General features: G+C 39.2%; 1 protein-coding gene across 1 annotated transcript in view; it reads right to left on the reverse strand.

Annotated features, from left to right (window-relative positions):
- The window catches only part of meiob (meiosis specific with OB-fold), a 34,717-nt gene extending 20,099 nt beyond the window's left edge, over positions 1–14,618 (reverse strand). Inside the window, exons 1-4 of the mRNA XM_052021330.1 lie at positions 14,550–14,618; positions 12,295–12,352; positions 7,797–7,928; positions 5,610–5,682 (exon numbers count right to left, since the gene is read on the reverse strand). Coding sequence (XP_051877290.1) covers positions 5,610–5,682; positions 7,797–7,928; positions 12,295–12,352; positions 14,550–14,618 — 332 coding nt within the window. The remainder of the gene's footprint in view (positions 1–5,609; positions 5,683–7,796; positions 7,929–12,294; positions 12,353–14,549) is intronic.
- Between the last annotated feature and the right edge of the window lie 2,368 nt (positions 14,619–16,986).

Consider the following 16,986-nt stretch of genomic DNA (forward strand, 5'->3'; position numbering starts at 1 on the left):
GATTTGGTAATGCTCTGTAGCAACTTCCACACTCACTTCCTGTAGGTACCCAAGTGGACTACTGTCCTGGCTGATGCTTCAAGGAAAATATTTTTTCTTAACCAACCAAACACATTGCTGAGGAAAAGAGAAAGCCTAGACTGAGAAAGCTAAAATAGACACAGATGTATAAGAAACCATTTTTACTTATGACAACATCAGAAGGGGGCCATTCAGCTAGCGCACAAAAGAGCAATACTGTTAGTCCAATTCCTTCTTCCTTATTTCCCTCCAACCCTGCAACTTATTTTCTTTCACATGCCCATCAACTCCTTCTTGATTTTTTTTTTGCAACCCACCTACACTAATGGGTAATTTATGGTAATTAATTAGCAGTAAACCTTTGGGGTGTGGGAGGAGACCAGAGCACCTGGCAGAAACTCATGCCATCACAGAGAGGATATGCAAACTTCACATGGACAGAACCCAAGGTGAGGATCAAACCCAAGGTCAGGATCACACCCAGGTTGCAGGAGCCCTGAGGCACCAGCACTAACGGCTGCGTAAATCTGCCACTCTATTATTACTTTCTACTTACATTATGTTACTAGTTCTGCAAGATACAGGTTCACTAAATCATTTAAACATTTCAATTTGTTCACAGAATGTGGACAAAACAAATAAGTCCTTTTTTAGTGCCTGTCTTTTTACCTGAGATGCTGGTAGATGGTAGTGGCCTACGGAACTGAACCCTGAGGTTTAAGGTAGGGAATTTCAACAGCCTAACCCAATGGTTTAGGAGGGATGGGGTATTATTTACTGCTTAGAATGGTCCATAACTTAGAGAGGAACTTTAAAAGAGATGCTGCTTCTATGGCATAGCAAATTTTGGCAGAGAAGATATGATACCAGGAGGTGCTGAAATGCATTTGAATTCCTGCGATGCATTCTGTAGATTGTATAACACAGCTACAGCATTTCTGATCAAAATAGATTGCTTTGTTTTGGGGGTTTGCAAGTGTAACTGAAGTTTTATTCACCCAGATAAGTGACGTGAGCCATGTCTATGGTGGAGGCTGTTGGGGCGAGTACATGGCATATGTAAAACAATGTGAAAAAATATGAAGCTATCCACTGGCAAAACAAAATAGATAAGCAGAGTCTTCTTTTAAATGATGAGAATAAAAATTGTTGGTGTTCAGAATCACTAAACGTAGACATACAGGTACAACAAGCAATTAGGAATGAAAATAATATGCTGGTCTTTGCTGCAAAACCACTGCAGTAGAAAATAAAGACATCTTACTGAAACTATATTGAGCCCTGTAACTGGAATATTGTGCATAGGTCTGGTCTCCCAATCTGGGTTTGTACTTCTGATAGAAGGAGTTCAGTGAAAACTCACCAGATTGATTCCTGGGATGGGGGATTATCCAATAAAGAGAGATTAAGGAGAATGGGCCTATATTTTCTAGAAATAAAGATAAAAATACTGGAAATAACAATGAACTTTCATCAAAAATAATTTCTGATGTAAGTTCATTAATCTGAAACCCTGCTTCTCTCCACAGATGGTGGCTGGCTGTTTTGCATTTCCAACATTTTCTGCTATTATTTCAGATTTCCAGCATCTGCTATGCTTTGCTTTTTTTTTGCACTCTCTACAGTATAGAAGATTGTAAAATTCTTGAAGGGCTTAACAGGATAGATGCTAGAATGCTATTTCCCTGGGCTGTGATGTCTGGAACTAGCAGTCACAGTCTCAAAATAAGGAGCTGACCATTCAGAGCAACACACATAATGCTGGAGGAACTCAGCGGGTCAGGCTGAGGGAAATGGACAGTTGACATTTTGGGTCGAGATCCTTCATCAGGACTGGAAAGAAACAGGGCAGAAGCCAGTATAAAAGGGTAAGGGGAGGGAGTGGAGCAAGAGCTGGCAGGTGATAGATAAATCCAGGTGAGGGGAAAGATAGGCAGGTGGGAATGATGTAAGAAACTGGGAGGTGATAGATGGAAGTGACAAAAGGCTGAAGAAGATGGAATCTGATAGGAGAGGAGAGTGGACCATGGAAATGAAGGGAAGGAGGTGAGGAGGGGAACCGAAGGGAAGAATGTGTGGGTGATGGGCAGATCGAGAGGACTGGGAGGGGCAAGAGAAGGGGTGATAAGGCCAGCGGGATAAGAGGGGAACAGAGGGGAGGGGTTACCAGAAGTTAGAGAAATTGATGTTCATGCTGTCAGGGTGGTCATGTAGAGGTGCTGTTCCTCTAATCTGTGTCTAGCCTCAATTTAGCAATAGAGAAGGCTGTGGACAGACTTGTCAGTGTGGGAATGGGAAGTGGAATTAACATGGCTAGCCACTGGGACATCCTGGCTATTATGCCGCATGGAGCAAAGGTGATTGTTGAAGCGATCTACCAATCTGCATCAGGTCTCACCAGTGTAGAGGAACCACACCGGGAGCACTGAATGCAATAAATGACACCGATGGATTCACATGTGAAGGACTGCCTCACTTGGAAGGACTGTTTAGGGCCCTGAATGGTGGTGAGGGAGGAGGCGTAGGAGCAGGTGTAACACTTAGCTGGTCATTCAGAACTGAGATGAGAAGAAATTTCTTCAACAGTAAGTAATGAATCTTTGGAAGTATCAATCCTGGAGGGCATTGAGACTCACTATATTCAAGATAGATCGATAGATTTTTGGATATTAAAGGAATCAAGGAAAATTGGTTGAGTAGAACAGAGGTTTTCAACCTGTGGTCCGCGGTGGGTTGCCAGGGGGTCCGTGAGCAAGCCAAGAAAAAAATGGAAAAGCGACCTGTTACAAAGATGTAGCTTACTTGCTTGCTCCAGTTTTCCACTATTCAGAAAATCAGCCATATCTATTCTATTTGTTATAGGCGACAATCTTAGAGACTTAGACGGAGTTCCCTTCTGGTAAGCTGCCGCTTAATATTCGATTTGTGTAGTCAGAGTAGTCAGTAGTGTTCACTACTCAATACTATTCTGTTGTGCACTGTAGTGTTAGCAAGACTGAGTGACTTTGTTGGTGTGCCTTAATAATATTGCTTACTTACCATGCATTTATGCCACAGTGACATCACCGTTGAACGAAAAGTGCGCAAGCATGTAAATTTTAGATTAGTTTTGATAATTTTGTTTATCAGTAATAGTAATTAAACTGTCCAGCGTGTATTGCTGAGTATGGAGAAATTTCTGAAGTGAAAAGCTGAACAGAAACTGGAAGATTCCGATGACGAAAGGGATAAGGGTGACCGAAAGAGAAAACAACGCAAGCACGATACAGAATACACTTCACATGGCTTCATCGCAGTGGGGACAAATGCGGACCAACCTCTCTGCGTTGTGTGTTTGCAAACACTGTCCAACGATGCAATGAAACCAGCGAAATTGAAGTGCCATTTAACAACAGTGCATCCAGATATTGCCAGTAAGCCGAAGGAATATTTTGAGCGGCAAAAGGAGCTGAACCTCGAGCAGAAAGGCAAAATGACAGCCTGCGCCACTGTAAATGAGAAGGCTCTTCGCACATCATATTTGGTAGCATTACGAAAAGCATGTTCCAGAAAGCCTCACACAATTGGAGAAGAGCTTATACTGCCTGCAGCAGTAGATATGTGCAAAGTTGTACTGGGAAAAGAATCCAGTCAAAAACTAAAAGCCATTCCACTGTCTGATAACACAGTAAGCAGGAGAATTGGAGATATGGCGGAAGGTATACAGAGCCAGCTGATAGCACGTCTTCAGCAAGTCAGATTTGCGATTCAGCTCGATGAAAGTACTGATGTTGCCAGTGCTGTGCAGCTGTTGGTTTATGTTTGATATTGCTGGGAAGGAGAGACTTTGGAAGACTTTGTGTTTTGCAAGGCGCTCCCAGGGCGTACAACCTGTGAGGAACTTTTCTGTGTGCTTGACACTTTTTTTGTACGATTGGCATTGGCGTGGACACAGTGTATTGGAATATGCACGGATGGTGCTGCCGCAATGACAGGATGGAAATCGGGTCTAGTCGCACGAGTGAAAGAAGTAGCTCCATATGTAGCAGCAACCCACTGTTTGATTCACCGTGAGGCTTTGGCTGCAAAGGATATGGATGAAAATCTTGCGGATGTGTTTTCCACATGCATTAAAATCATTAACTTTATCAAAGCCAGGCCACTCAATCATCATTTGTTTGAAAACATATGCCGTGAAATGGAAACCGAGCATAAGCATTTGTTGCTACATACAGAAGTCAGATGGCTGTCACGAGGCCGCGTTGTGCGTGTACGTGAATTGGGAGATGAACTGCTCATTTTTCTAAATGAGCATAACGGATCATTGGCACAGTTCTTGACAGATGAGATATGGGTTGCCAGATTAGCTTATCTTGCAGATATTTTCAACATTTTGAACAGCTTAAATCTATCATTGCAAGGACCTGGCTCAAATGTTCTGAAAACGCATGACAAAATCAATGCCTTCCAGAAAGAACTCCGTATCTGGAAGGGAAGATGCGAGCAAGGTGTCTATGATATGTTTCCGTTGCTGGCTGACTTTCTGACAGTGAACGACACTAAGACAGAGGCCATTGCGAGCACCGTTTTGAACCATATTCAATAGCTGTCACATTACTTCCATGAGTATTTTGGCGACGATGACACGGGCATGTTTGATCGGATTCGAAATCCATTTGAATGCATGCTTACTGATTTAACTGGACGTGAACAAGAAGAATTGGCTGAACTGTCATCTGACAGGACTTTGGGCTTGCAGTTCAACCGAATGTCACTGTTGTCATTCTGGATAGCAAAGCCGTCTGAACTGTCATCTGACAGGACTTTGGGCTTGCAGTTCAACCGAATGTCACTGTTGTCATTCTGGATAGCAAAGCCGTCAATGTTCTGTTACCATTTGCAAACACTTACTTGTGCGAAATAGCATTTTCTGCAGTCACTGCCATGAAAACCAAATATAGATCAAGACTGAGTATTGAGGATGACATACGCATATGTTTGTCGTACATACCACCACACTTGGACAAACTCTGCAGTGCAAAACAGGCACAACCTTCACATTGAACTGAACACTGAAAGACACCGCTGGTAATTATCGGTGATTACTCGGTCACTATTTCAATAGGGCCTATGTGCAGTAATTTAAGTGTTGTATGCATGAATTATCGGTTGTTTGATTTTGTGGGCTTTGGGGGTCCGCCATCTAACAAGGACATGTTCTGGGGGGCCGCAGCATGAAAAAGGTTGAAAACCACTGGAGTAGAGGAAAGCTATACTAAGGTTAAAGATCAGCTATGTTTTACTGAAATTCAGAGTAGGTGTGAGGGGCCAGATGGCCTACTTCTATGTCTAGTGTTCTTATGTTGAGAGTGATACCAAAGAAGCAGCATCTGAGTGTGAGATCAAAATTATGGTTGTTGTAATTTTATGGGGCCTTCTTGCAACCCCACCCTAGTCTACGGTGAAGACAAAACAAATCAAGTATTTTAGCTAGATTTAACCAAGAACTGCATATATTAAATCATTAATAATTTATCAATTTGAATTATAACACATGATTGCCAATGTAAATATCACAATTATACTATTAAGATATGTCTTTAATATACCTTGAAGTAGATGGGCTGAATCTTTCTTCCTTTTCTGTATCTTTAGTCTGTACTAGTGGATTTTCAATTACAACTACAATAAAATATCAGTATTTAAAAAAAACACTGCATATACTGTAAATCTGAAATAAAAACATGAAATCCCAGAAAAACTCAGCAAGTTAGGCAGCACCACTGGGAAAAAAAAGTTAATTTTTCAGGCCCTAGACCATTCATCAGAATCATCATCTGATGAAGGGTCTCAGGCCTAAATTCTTTACTACCTGACTTGCTGAATGTTTGTAGCATTTTCTGGTTTTATATAGAAAGAAAATATGTACTTTATTAGTAAATACATAGTTGCAATATCTTTTGAGAATCAGTGTCACTCTAAGGTCACATATATTTAAGGAGGTCCCAAAGTAATAACTAGAAAAAATCCTGCAGTCAGTCATCCTGGGATGTTTGAATGCATCCATATGGAGGCCTGTGTTTCCTAACATCAAAATCAGAATCAGATTTATGCTGTGGACTTCTTAACTTTGCATTCATGTGTCTTTTATATTTGACAGATTCTGTGGCCAGAAATTAGCCTGAATGATAGACATGGCTTCAAGCACAGTGAAGGATTCCACAGCAGCTCCTGGACAAGTAATCTTATGCACAACTCTGGGGGTCTGTCACAGGAGGGAGGTCTAAGTGGGGATAGACATGTCTAAGAAACACGGACCTAGCAGGGACAAGGGAGAACCAGTCAGAGGAGATCCTCTTAGTCCACGAGTAGTACTATAAAGATATTTCACCTGGGAAACCTGACCAAGCCACCAACCCCTCCCTCCACCTGGTTCCATCTGCCCATCATCTCCTCCCCATCTGATTCCACCTATCACCTACTAGCCTCTATCCCACATCCTTTTGTACTGCTATATACTGGCAAGCTTTCCTGTTCCCTCTCAGTTCTGATGCAGAGTCTTGATCTGAAACATCAACTTGTATCTTTGCCTCCACAGATGCTGCTTGAACTGCTGAGTTCTTTCAGCATTCCTTTTTTTTTGTTACAGATTCCAGCACCTTCAGTCTCGTTTATCTTCAGGTTAAATTAGAGGATGCCCACTTCATTCTAATACTTAATTTGCCAACTCACTATGTGAATTGGCTGCCCATGTCTTATCCTACCTTCTTTAAACCCAGAGTGGGTGGATTGCGTCAGGTTTCAGATTTTTAAAACTTCAAACTTACTACAACCCACCCATTTTGGGGGCTAAAATTAAGCCCAAGGAGTAAGTTAAGACATCTGAAATATCAAAAGAGTAAAAAAAGTTGTTAAAGAACAGTGTAGAGAGCATATTAAAAATCACACAGAATATGCCATCTTCAAAAATTGAATAAATAAAACGTATCCAGTTCCCTTTTTCTCTCCTCCCTCTTTTCTCCTGCCTTCACTTGCCCTCTCTGCTTTCACTCCTTCTGCCTCTCTCTTTCTCTTTTCCTTTTTATTCTGGCATCCATTTGCCTCCCCACTCTCCCCCTCCCTTTATTAACCCACTTCACCGCTTGCCCTCTCTAAGCAACCCACTCCTCCTTTCTGCACCACTTCTTCCTGCATTCTCTACACCCTCTCTCTCTCTAACCCATCCTACTCCTTATGTCTAATCCTCACATTATTCTGCACAATTCAAAAACATTGTTCAAAAACATCACTATCCAAATAAAACTGCAACTCAGAATTCTTCTACAATCATGCAAATAATCTCCATTAAGTTTGCTGATCTCTCAACAGTCCTAATTGTAATATTATAATGATAAAGGTGTAGATAATATCACTGTATTGTATATTGTAATATTATAATACTCATAATGAACATAGCAACTGATAAAATATTTTTTCAGATTTCAGTTAATAAACTCGTGTGAGTTCTGTATGTTTTCTATCATATATTTTACACTATGATTTTGCAATATTGTTAAATTTGTCTTTGATGTTGAATTTATTAAGACTTAAAAGATCCTGTATGTAAGTTGGGTTCAAGAAGGGTTGACAGATTAAGTTAACAAAAAGTTACAGAAGTTGATTATGACAGTAATTTAAGGAAATTATTTATGGATGAGTCAATAGGCATGTGGATTACTGAACAGTATTATGTACATTATTTACAAAATGTTTTAAACTTTTAAGTTTATAAAATAATTCAGTTAATTGAAACATACCACAATCCCCAATTCTGAAACTGTTAGATAGTCCTCTCACATATTCTTCTCTCCCCCAACAAACTACATTGATGAAATAAATTGGACAATCTCGAATAGTGAAAGTAAAAGTATATCTTTCTGTTCCAATGTCTAAAGAAAACAAAACAAAAAGTTATCAAATAGTATATATTTGTACTCTAAGATAAATATATTCAAAATCTACATGTTATCAGTAAAAAAACTAATGCAGCTCTAAGTCACAAAAGCTCAACATCATATCAGGCTTGGAATTCAGTGAAATGAGGATTTAGGGGAATGAAGCTGAGGTCCTGGTTGAGGGGTCATCATTCAGATCAGAGTGGGAAGTTCAGAAGGAATCATTCAAAATATAAAATTATGTTTGAACTCAGTTGTTGAAGTTTGCAACCTTTGATATCTGAATGGCCATTTGAGAAACGTTAAATATCCTGAAGGTATCTATAAACATGTATGAATCTGAAATGTAAAGAATGAAATTTCAGCTGGAGTCACTTGGAATGAGTCAAAGGAGATATTTGTTAAAGAAAAATATATAGTTGTGGGAGTAGGTTTTGGTAAATAGTTGATCAAAAGAAGGGAAATAGGAACTAGAAACTGCTTCTCTGATTACCACTAGTGGAAGCACAAGATTGGTTGAGACGGAACTCCCTTTATGTGCAGCAATATCTACTCTCCTGTTTTAAATGACTCCCTCACTGCATTCTGAATTGGCTCTGATGCTGCCCTGACATGCCCACTGTAGATGTACAAATTCCTAACAAATGTGGGAAAGTTGCTTGCTGAAATTGGAAACTAAAAATGATCAGGTCTTTAATGTTAAAAAAACAAATAAGTATGGCTATCACTTGAAAGAAAAATTATTTAAATTATCTTTTATTTAGATTGGAGAGCTAAGTCTTTTGAATTGTAATTATTTATGCTTTTTTTCTTTTCAGTTCTTATCAATATCAATGGCAGTGTCTAATAAAAGTGCTGAGGTGGAGCAGCACATGAGTCTGCACATCAGAACTGAGCACACTGCAGAAAAACTAAACAGTATCAATGACTGCTAAAAAGGCAGCTCAGCGAACTAAGAAATGAATTGCAGAAAGAAAATTATTATTATAACTGATGTCTTTCAATGTCAATCAATTGACATGCTTACACTTTAAACCAAATGCTTCTAATTCCAAGAGATTTAGTAGAAGTATTCTCGGAAAAAACATGATTAATTTTGAAATTTGAATGTTGCATATACGTAAAATACATTGCACCAGTGGGAAAGCTGTTCTAATAAGTCAGAGAAAAACTGCCCATGAGTTTATATGAGTTTATTCTGATGACATTTCTGAAAATATTTCTTCAGCGTAACACTGAAGTATTTCAAAATGGGTCTCTATTTATGAAAGAACAAGGAAAGCCAGCAGAATAATTTTTCCAAAGCAGTCTACAATTGTAGAACTATAAATTGGGTGTGTATTTTGTCATCCATCATGTTTATAGCTTCTTTCCCGGTACTGACAATCTGATACCAAATTATGGCTGTGTTCTCCTAAGGAATAGATGGAGACTACTGCTACTCATTTCATGTAGCCTATATCAAAGCAATAGCATACAGAAGAGACCTCTCCTAGATTTCAATTCAAATCTCAAGATGAAAGCAGAATGCCTTAACCCATTGTGCATCTATGCCATCAGAAATAATGGCTCAGATCACACTCCTCTTTGGTTGCAACTCCAGAAAAAAACCTGCTGAACTCCAGGGCAAAGCTGAGCTATGCAGTGAAGGGTTAGTTACCCTTCATGTCTGGCTCCTGAGCTTCACATACTTAGTGCAACATCATTATTTTGTAAGGGGTCACTTGAACGGAAAGTGAAGATAAGTGTTTTTCTCTTTTAATTTATATTAATGTTTTAAGATATTATATATCAAGTAGGTGTGTTTTTAAATAGATTATTTTTTAAATTATTTAATCAATTATTCATTTTTTAAAAATGATTTATAAATTATCAGACATTTAGAAACAGACAAAACGGCTAAGACCATCTGGACAGTCTGTGGCTGGGACCTAATTGCTGCCTGTGTACTGCTCTGTTTCATCGAAGAGTGGCAGCAGTGAGGTCTCTAATTCATTCAGACTTGCAGGAAAATGAAAGTTTGGTCTGACTATGGGAATTGTGCAGGAATGAAAGAAAAGCACCATCAGCCCCACTTTCTGAAGAGTGGATGGGCCTGACAGATATAATTTACATTGATTTCTGGGAACAGGGTCAATTTCGGACTTATAATAGATTGGGTTGTTGAATATTGGTAAGCACTACCAAGCCTACGGTAGATTAACAATAATAAAAATCTTAAATGTGTTTATAAATCAAACCAAAGAAATTAACAATGACAAATGTTGTAAAAGAACCTCACTCATTGAAACTATTTCCTTTTCACAGATCTAGACACTTCTACCTACAGTATGCATGTAATAAAATACGCAAGTGCAATAAATACAGTTATATAAACATGGCATCTAAGTTGTACACAGCAAAAGCTTATAAACAGCAATGACATGACTAGTCTGTGGTTTTGCTTGAAGCAGGAATGTTGGCCAAACTTCTTAAAATAACATTTCTCCAATTTTGTTGGGCTAAAACATAGCTATTGTAGGGCTGGTGCCAAATTGGGTCCATCACAAAAGTTGCAAAATTTGCTGCATAGTATGAATAGTGTTTCTGTGATTTCTACTCAAAAGGTTGCAATAGATTGTGACCTTTCATGGGTCCTGATGAAGCACTCTCAAATTATCGTAGCTGTGGCCGTTTTTGTTGCATAGCAATTTGAGAAGGCTGTTTGTTCTTAAAAGCATACCTCCCTGGCAGCAGACAGCAGCATCACATATTATGGGTGCCATAGAAGGGAGAGGGGGCATGGAGAGAAAACCAAAACTTGTTTAAAACAGACAGGGAAGTTCTGCTAAATAGTATACTTATTTAGAAAAGGAACACTTGTACAAGCAGCAATTCCAAAAAAAAGTCATGACATTGACAGATATATCCAATGGCACCATAAATCCTTCTTTTTAATATTCTCTCACTCTCACACAAACACACACACACACACACACACACACACACACAGTGCACCCACTCCAACCACCCCACATACATAGATCCAGCCTGTAAATGCATAATGAAAACATTTTTTGATTCATATCCTCCACTAGGACAGGAATGACCAGGATTAGGAGGGAAGCCTTCCATGTGGGTGGGACCCTCTTAAGTGCAGCACCTCAAATGGAGCATTCCCCAACAGTTAATTTATCCATAAAATACTCTTTACTGATTTGACCAGAGTCTGAACATTCTGGGAGGTAGGCGAGTCTCCAATTTTTGGAGCCGCTTTGTGAAATGTCCTCGTTGAGAACTGAGTGGCCCTTTAAATGATATCCCAATGTAGATCTCAATGACCTGTCCTTCTCATTTTCTTGTGACTTTCAATCAACAATCAGTTACTGGACTTGAGAATTCTAATTTATGATGGGAAAGCTTCAAATGTGTTTATGCACAACAACTAACATTATGAGATTTGCTTCTGAAAAATGTTCAATTCAATTTAATCTAATCTTTTTCATGTACTATATACTTATTAACAACTACTTGAAAGAAATACAAATAGGTGAAATATCTCAACCGATAGACAGGACCTCAAACAATGTAGTGCTCCTTCAGTTCTTTACTGCAATGTCATTCTAGATTATGTGGTGATATATCTTGATCACTGCTGATCCAGTTTATACTTTCCCATTTTAATGAAAAATACACGAGTCCACCAAAAGCCTAGCAAGACTAAAGTTCAGAAGGGGGCAAAGATTAACTGAAAAATTGGGCAACATAATATATACCCTCTCCTTGAAATGTAATTCAAAATTGGAGACTGGGTAAATTTTGGCTTAAGTACGCAAAAGGAACTATTTATTTTCAATTACTTTTTGTGGTTGCTGAAGTCACCAACAATTAGAGCCTAAAATTATGGGATCATTAAACAAAAGCATGACTTAAAAGTAAATAATTCCAAACACAAATAAAATGAGACTACCAATATACTATCTAGCATATGTCACGTGTGAAAGGACATTCCAATTAAATGCCCCACAAACATTCAAAGATGTCTACTTAGACAGCCTGTCAATTTACAGGTCAGAGCTAATATTCATTTTGGGCCTTTATAGTTTACAATAACATCACATGTTACTTACATGGAATGATAAGGAGTTTACCTGATTAACACTGCATCAATATTTTTTCAGTTTCACTAACTGAATCCAGTAGGCTCCTAAACTGATTTTTTTTTGCAGAATTTTGAATGGTGCTTGTGCACACAATACTGAATCATAATTAATCTTGACATCCAAAGTTTGACTGGAAATACCAGAAAATTGTTTTTAACAAAATGAGATTCCATACAAACTATTTCAAAAGGACACAAATAGTAATGTGAATACTCAACTCTTTCGGTCAGGAAATCCTTTAGCATCAATTTTTCCAATTACTATTCCAGCTACACTCTGAAAATACACAAAACAACAGAATGAATCCAGAGTCTGATACCAACATCAACTAAATAACAATAAAAGTAATTAAATAACTATGAGGAGGAATATTAGGTTTATGGGCATCAACATACAATTTGCAGTCTGCGTATATTTGGCCATTTCTATGCCATACCACAAATGGGCAACTGGTCATACCATTTGATTCAGATCTTGCTCTAATTCCTGAATAGACTGAAGCTAACCAGTACAAAGGCCGTTCTCTAGCTCCCCCCTCCCCCAGCCATCCCACTATCCCTTCTTCTCCCCACCACTTGCAACTGCAACCGCCCCCACCCCTCCAGCTTCCTCTCCATCTCTCAGGTCATTTTATATTGGTTAACAGTAACAGTAGGTATGTTATGTCTGAACCACTGGGCATTGCAGTTGTCTAAATTTATTGTTAATTCTCTTTAAAGAAAGAAAAGACAGTATTCCCAGCATTTAGAAATTATCAATAAAGAACCAAAGTTAATGCCAGCAGGCTTAATACAGAGGCATAGTACTTTTTCCTGACTAACCATGCGAGTCACAACCCATAGTATAACTTTAATCAGTCCAGATGAAGAGTCTCGACTCCAAATGGCAAGTCCATTTCTCTCCACAGGTGCTGTCTGACTGCTAAGTTCCTCCAGCATCTTGTGTGTTGCTCCTAGTTCCAGCTTCTACAGTCTCTTGTGTCTCATCTTAACTTTAATCTCATTGGTCATGTATCACATTCTGCAGCTACCTTTCTCAGACTTCATGGTGCATAAATGCAGCATGAACTGCTTTCTTAGGAGCAAAATTGCTTGCATAATCTTAAAAATCTTGTGGATAACTTTCACTTTGGGAGCAGATGGTAAACTACGTATGTGGATCCATCATCCATCCTGTCTAATTTTCTGTTTCAGTGAAGTGAATGTGCTTTCTTGTCCATCAGAAATTCCTGTATCTTTGTTTAGGATGGTATTTTGTTTGTTAATCTGCCCTGGTGTAATTACACTATCCTTCCAGTGGGAGCCATCTTCTACAAAAGTGTAAACAGAGGGCTGCAACATGCAAGCATTTCCATGCCTAATTATCACCTCCCTGCTTTTATTCCTAAAAAGCCACAGATGATAGACTCATGTTTTACTGTACAGCAAAACCGTAACTCATGTTTTTCTACATGGGAAAACTAAAGTATAAATGTTTGCCAATAGATTCCATAGGGATTATGGAAGGTAAGGAAAGTCAAGTGACACTAGAGACGGCAAATGCTGTAAACTGGAGAAAAACAAACTGCTGGAAGAAGTAACTGGGCCAGGCTCATCTGTGCAGGCAGTGGGATGGTCGACATTTCAGGTTGAGACCACACATTGGATGTCCTGATGCAGGATCTCTACCTGAAATGTTGACCATCCCTCTGCCTCCACAGATGCTGCCTGACATGCTAAGGTCCTCCAGCAGTTTGTTTTTAGCTAAAGAAAGGTAGGCAGACACCCTGGAGAAAAATTATAATATATTTCATTTCTTCCAAAGGGAAGATGAGCTGGGATTAGATTGTCGTGAGACAGGTTAGTTTTACCCTACTGACGACGTGTTGTTGCAATAGTAATCCTGCCCAGTACGAGAGGAACCGCAGGTTCAGACATTTAGTGTCTGTACTTGGCTGATGAGCCAATGGGGCGAAGCTACCGTCCATGGGATTATGACTGAATGCCTCTAAATCAGAATTCCGCCTAAATGAAACGATACCCCAGTCCCATGGCTTGCTGGTTGGCCTGGGATAACCGGCCACTGTTGCCAGGCGGTGGCCGGCGTCAAATGCTGTTGCTATTGACCTGGATTGTGGACGGATGGGCGCTGCCTCTAAACCTGTTTAGCACACCTTATGTTTGTGGGGAACCCTGTTCTAAAATATTCACAGATGACCTACTAAATGACCAACCCTAGATATATAATCCATAGATGAAAACCATTTAAAGCAATGAAATTCTACACCTCCCCCAGTACTGGAGGCAGATTTAACAAGGATTACATTTAGGTCAACTTATAAACGGGATAACAAAATCTTAAAATGAAAACCTTTTGCATAATAAACAAACAAACCATTTCAAGCAAATATTGAATATCTGGCTTTATCTAAATACTTTTCTGAACGAAATAGACTTTTTGAAATTGGACAAGACTGTGTACAATTATCACCTACAGGACGTGTTGAATTTGGATGAAGATCAGAGATGGGTACCAAGTTTTGGCCAAAGGAACCAAAAGCCATTGTCTTCTTTGCCTGAAATTTAAAAAGTAAATGAACTCACATTTTATATACTTTTAAAATACTAATTCAAATAATTGTCCTTTCCATAAATTTTCTCCGAAGGACTTGTTTAAAACATATAAGCACATCAGCTCAGAGGATCTTGTCAGCAATGTTCACTGAATATACCTAATTCACATTTTTTTCCTTCTTCCTAAATCATGCAAAATTGCTTTTAGGAGCATGAAAGTAAATTGGATGGTGCAGATTCCTTTCACCTGTTACATTTCCGTCATACAAATAAAAATTTGCTCACCTAAAACAGCCAAAGAAATACATTTGTTTTCCAGCTAACGTATCTAACTGGAAACAGCAAATAAAATCTACTGCATAAAGTCAAGTTCCATGGGAGTCCAGACTGGTCCTTCAATTGGCTCTGGGTAGCAGTCTGAAGCTGGGCCATCTGTCCTAAGAGCTTCCTTGTGTCTTGTGGAGTTTGTAAGAGTGTTTTTGGGGAGTTTGCGTGAAGGAGGCAGTCCAACTGCAACTACGAGGCTGTCAAACAGGATGCGCAAGTTTAGAGACAAATTCCATATTTTTTGTTTATGTTATAAATGATCCTCAATGTTCAAATGTGTTGTCATTTAGAGGACATATCTCTGCACATTTAAAGGATGTTGAGTGTCATTTGTAATGGCAGCTGTTGGCATTGACCTTGCCTGGCAATGCCTCACCTAAAGGTTGGTAATGCCACACTCTTTATATCAATATGTTCATGGAGTAACCCAGCTGTCACTGCACAGTAACTGATATCACTCCATTAAAAACAATTGCCCACAGCAGCAGAGTGCAGTTGTGAAATAATCTGATGCCATAGCCATCATGTTATTTTTTTCAGTGATTGAGTACAACCTCCAATGTGTACTCAACTTGATTTCTATCTCGGGATTCTACTCCCCTGTTTAGTCTGCTCTCAGAATACTTTTCATTACAACTTGTGAGGGAGGGACTCTGAAGAGATGACGAGAAAAATGAGCAAAGTCAGAGGGTGAAATGAAACATCTGCTCTGCTTTGATCATTGTCTGGGATACTCCTTTTATGGGTAGGATTGAAAACAACAAAAATAGGTGAAAGACCATTAGTGAAAAGTGATTGATCACACCCAGTTGTTGTAAGATGATTTAAATGCTGTGCTATGCTGCTGAGATTTCATCAGTTATTCCCCAGTAAGCATATTGATGGTGGCTTAAAATGAACCTCATTTAGAGTTGCATGAGGGATGTCTCATTACTGAATGAGTATGGACTCCACTGCCTTGAAATGTTAGCCATTCACTGTGTTTCCAGATCCACTGTATGTCAACCTGAACAATACACTTTGACGTGCATTATTCTCAGCTGCACTGGTTACAAACAGCCACCATTAATGCTAAACCGTGGAACAAGTGCTCAAGATCTCAACCACTGATTACACCTACAGAGGAAAACAATCAAGGAAAGTAGATTTTCTGCAGAAGTTATAGCTCTTTCAATGAGGTGCCACTCATTAAGATGTTGTAGTAAGCCATTTGACTAACTGGATCAGGATTTATTCATTAATTTCTCACACAGGTGACCCCCCCCCCCGCGTTATTGGAGGAGTGGCGAGGGGGGTTGCATTTCTAGAAAATGGTCCATATCATGATTTTGCATAATGCAAAGTCATGTCATCTGCACTGTGCCAAGAAACGCAAATAGAAAAAAAATGTTGCATTTATTTATTTCTTTTCACATAAATTCTGAAAGAGTGAATTTTATTCCATATCTCAATTTTTTGGGTGGTGATTTGTGATTTCTATAAGGAGGAATTTCCATTACCCAAATGGCCGTAACACGGGGGTCACCTGTAATCAGTGTACCTTGATCTACACAGCAGGATAGGAGAATACTATGTGTTAACTGAACAGTCCTGCCTGATTATTTATGCACTTTGTTGCTGATAACAATCAGCAATTGGAATGTGTAGGAGATCACATGTTTTACACAAGGGGCTATGATTTTGCATCAGCCTTCGGAAAAGTGTTTCTCAAGCAGGGAGTTGCATACACAGTGTGTAGATAATGCTTGCTATCTCGGCTCAGACTGGAGATGAGGCTGTTAATGTTGAGCTGGGACATTTCCTTGCTGGTCTTCAACGTTGCTATTCTCTTCCTGCAGGCTTTGAGTCACGGCCTTCTGGCTTCAGGTCTCCATGCTGCTCCTCCTCTGGCACTGGTTGCACGATTTGCAAAGGTATGCAACATATAAATCTCTGCAATGAGGTCTCCATGGCTGCTTGCTGTTTACTGCAGCATACCATCGGAATGATACAATCAACAGAATCTCATGTTGATGAGACCAATGTCTTTTT

The sequence above is a fragment of the Pristis pectinata genome, chromosome 8 (genome assembly GCF_009764475.1).
Source record: "Pristis pectinata isolate sPriPec2 chromosome 8, sPriPec2.1.pri, whole genome shotgun sequence".
NCBI classification, from domain to species: Eukaryota; Metazoa; Chordata; class Chondrichthyes; order Rhinopristiformes; family Pristidae; genus Pristis; species Pristis pectinata.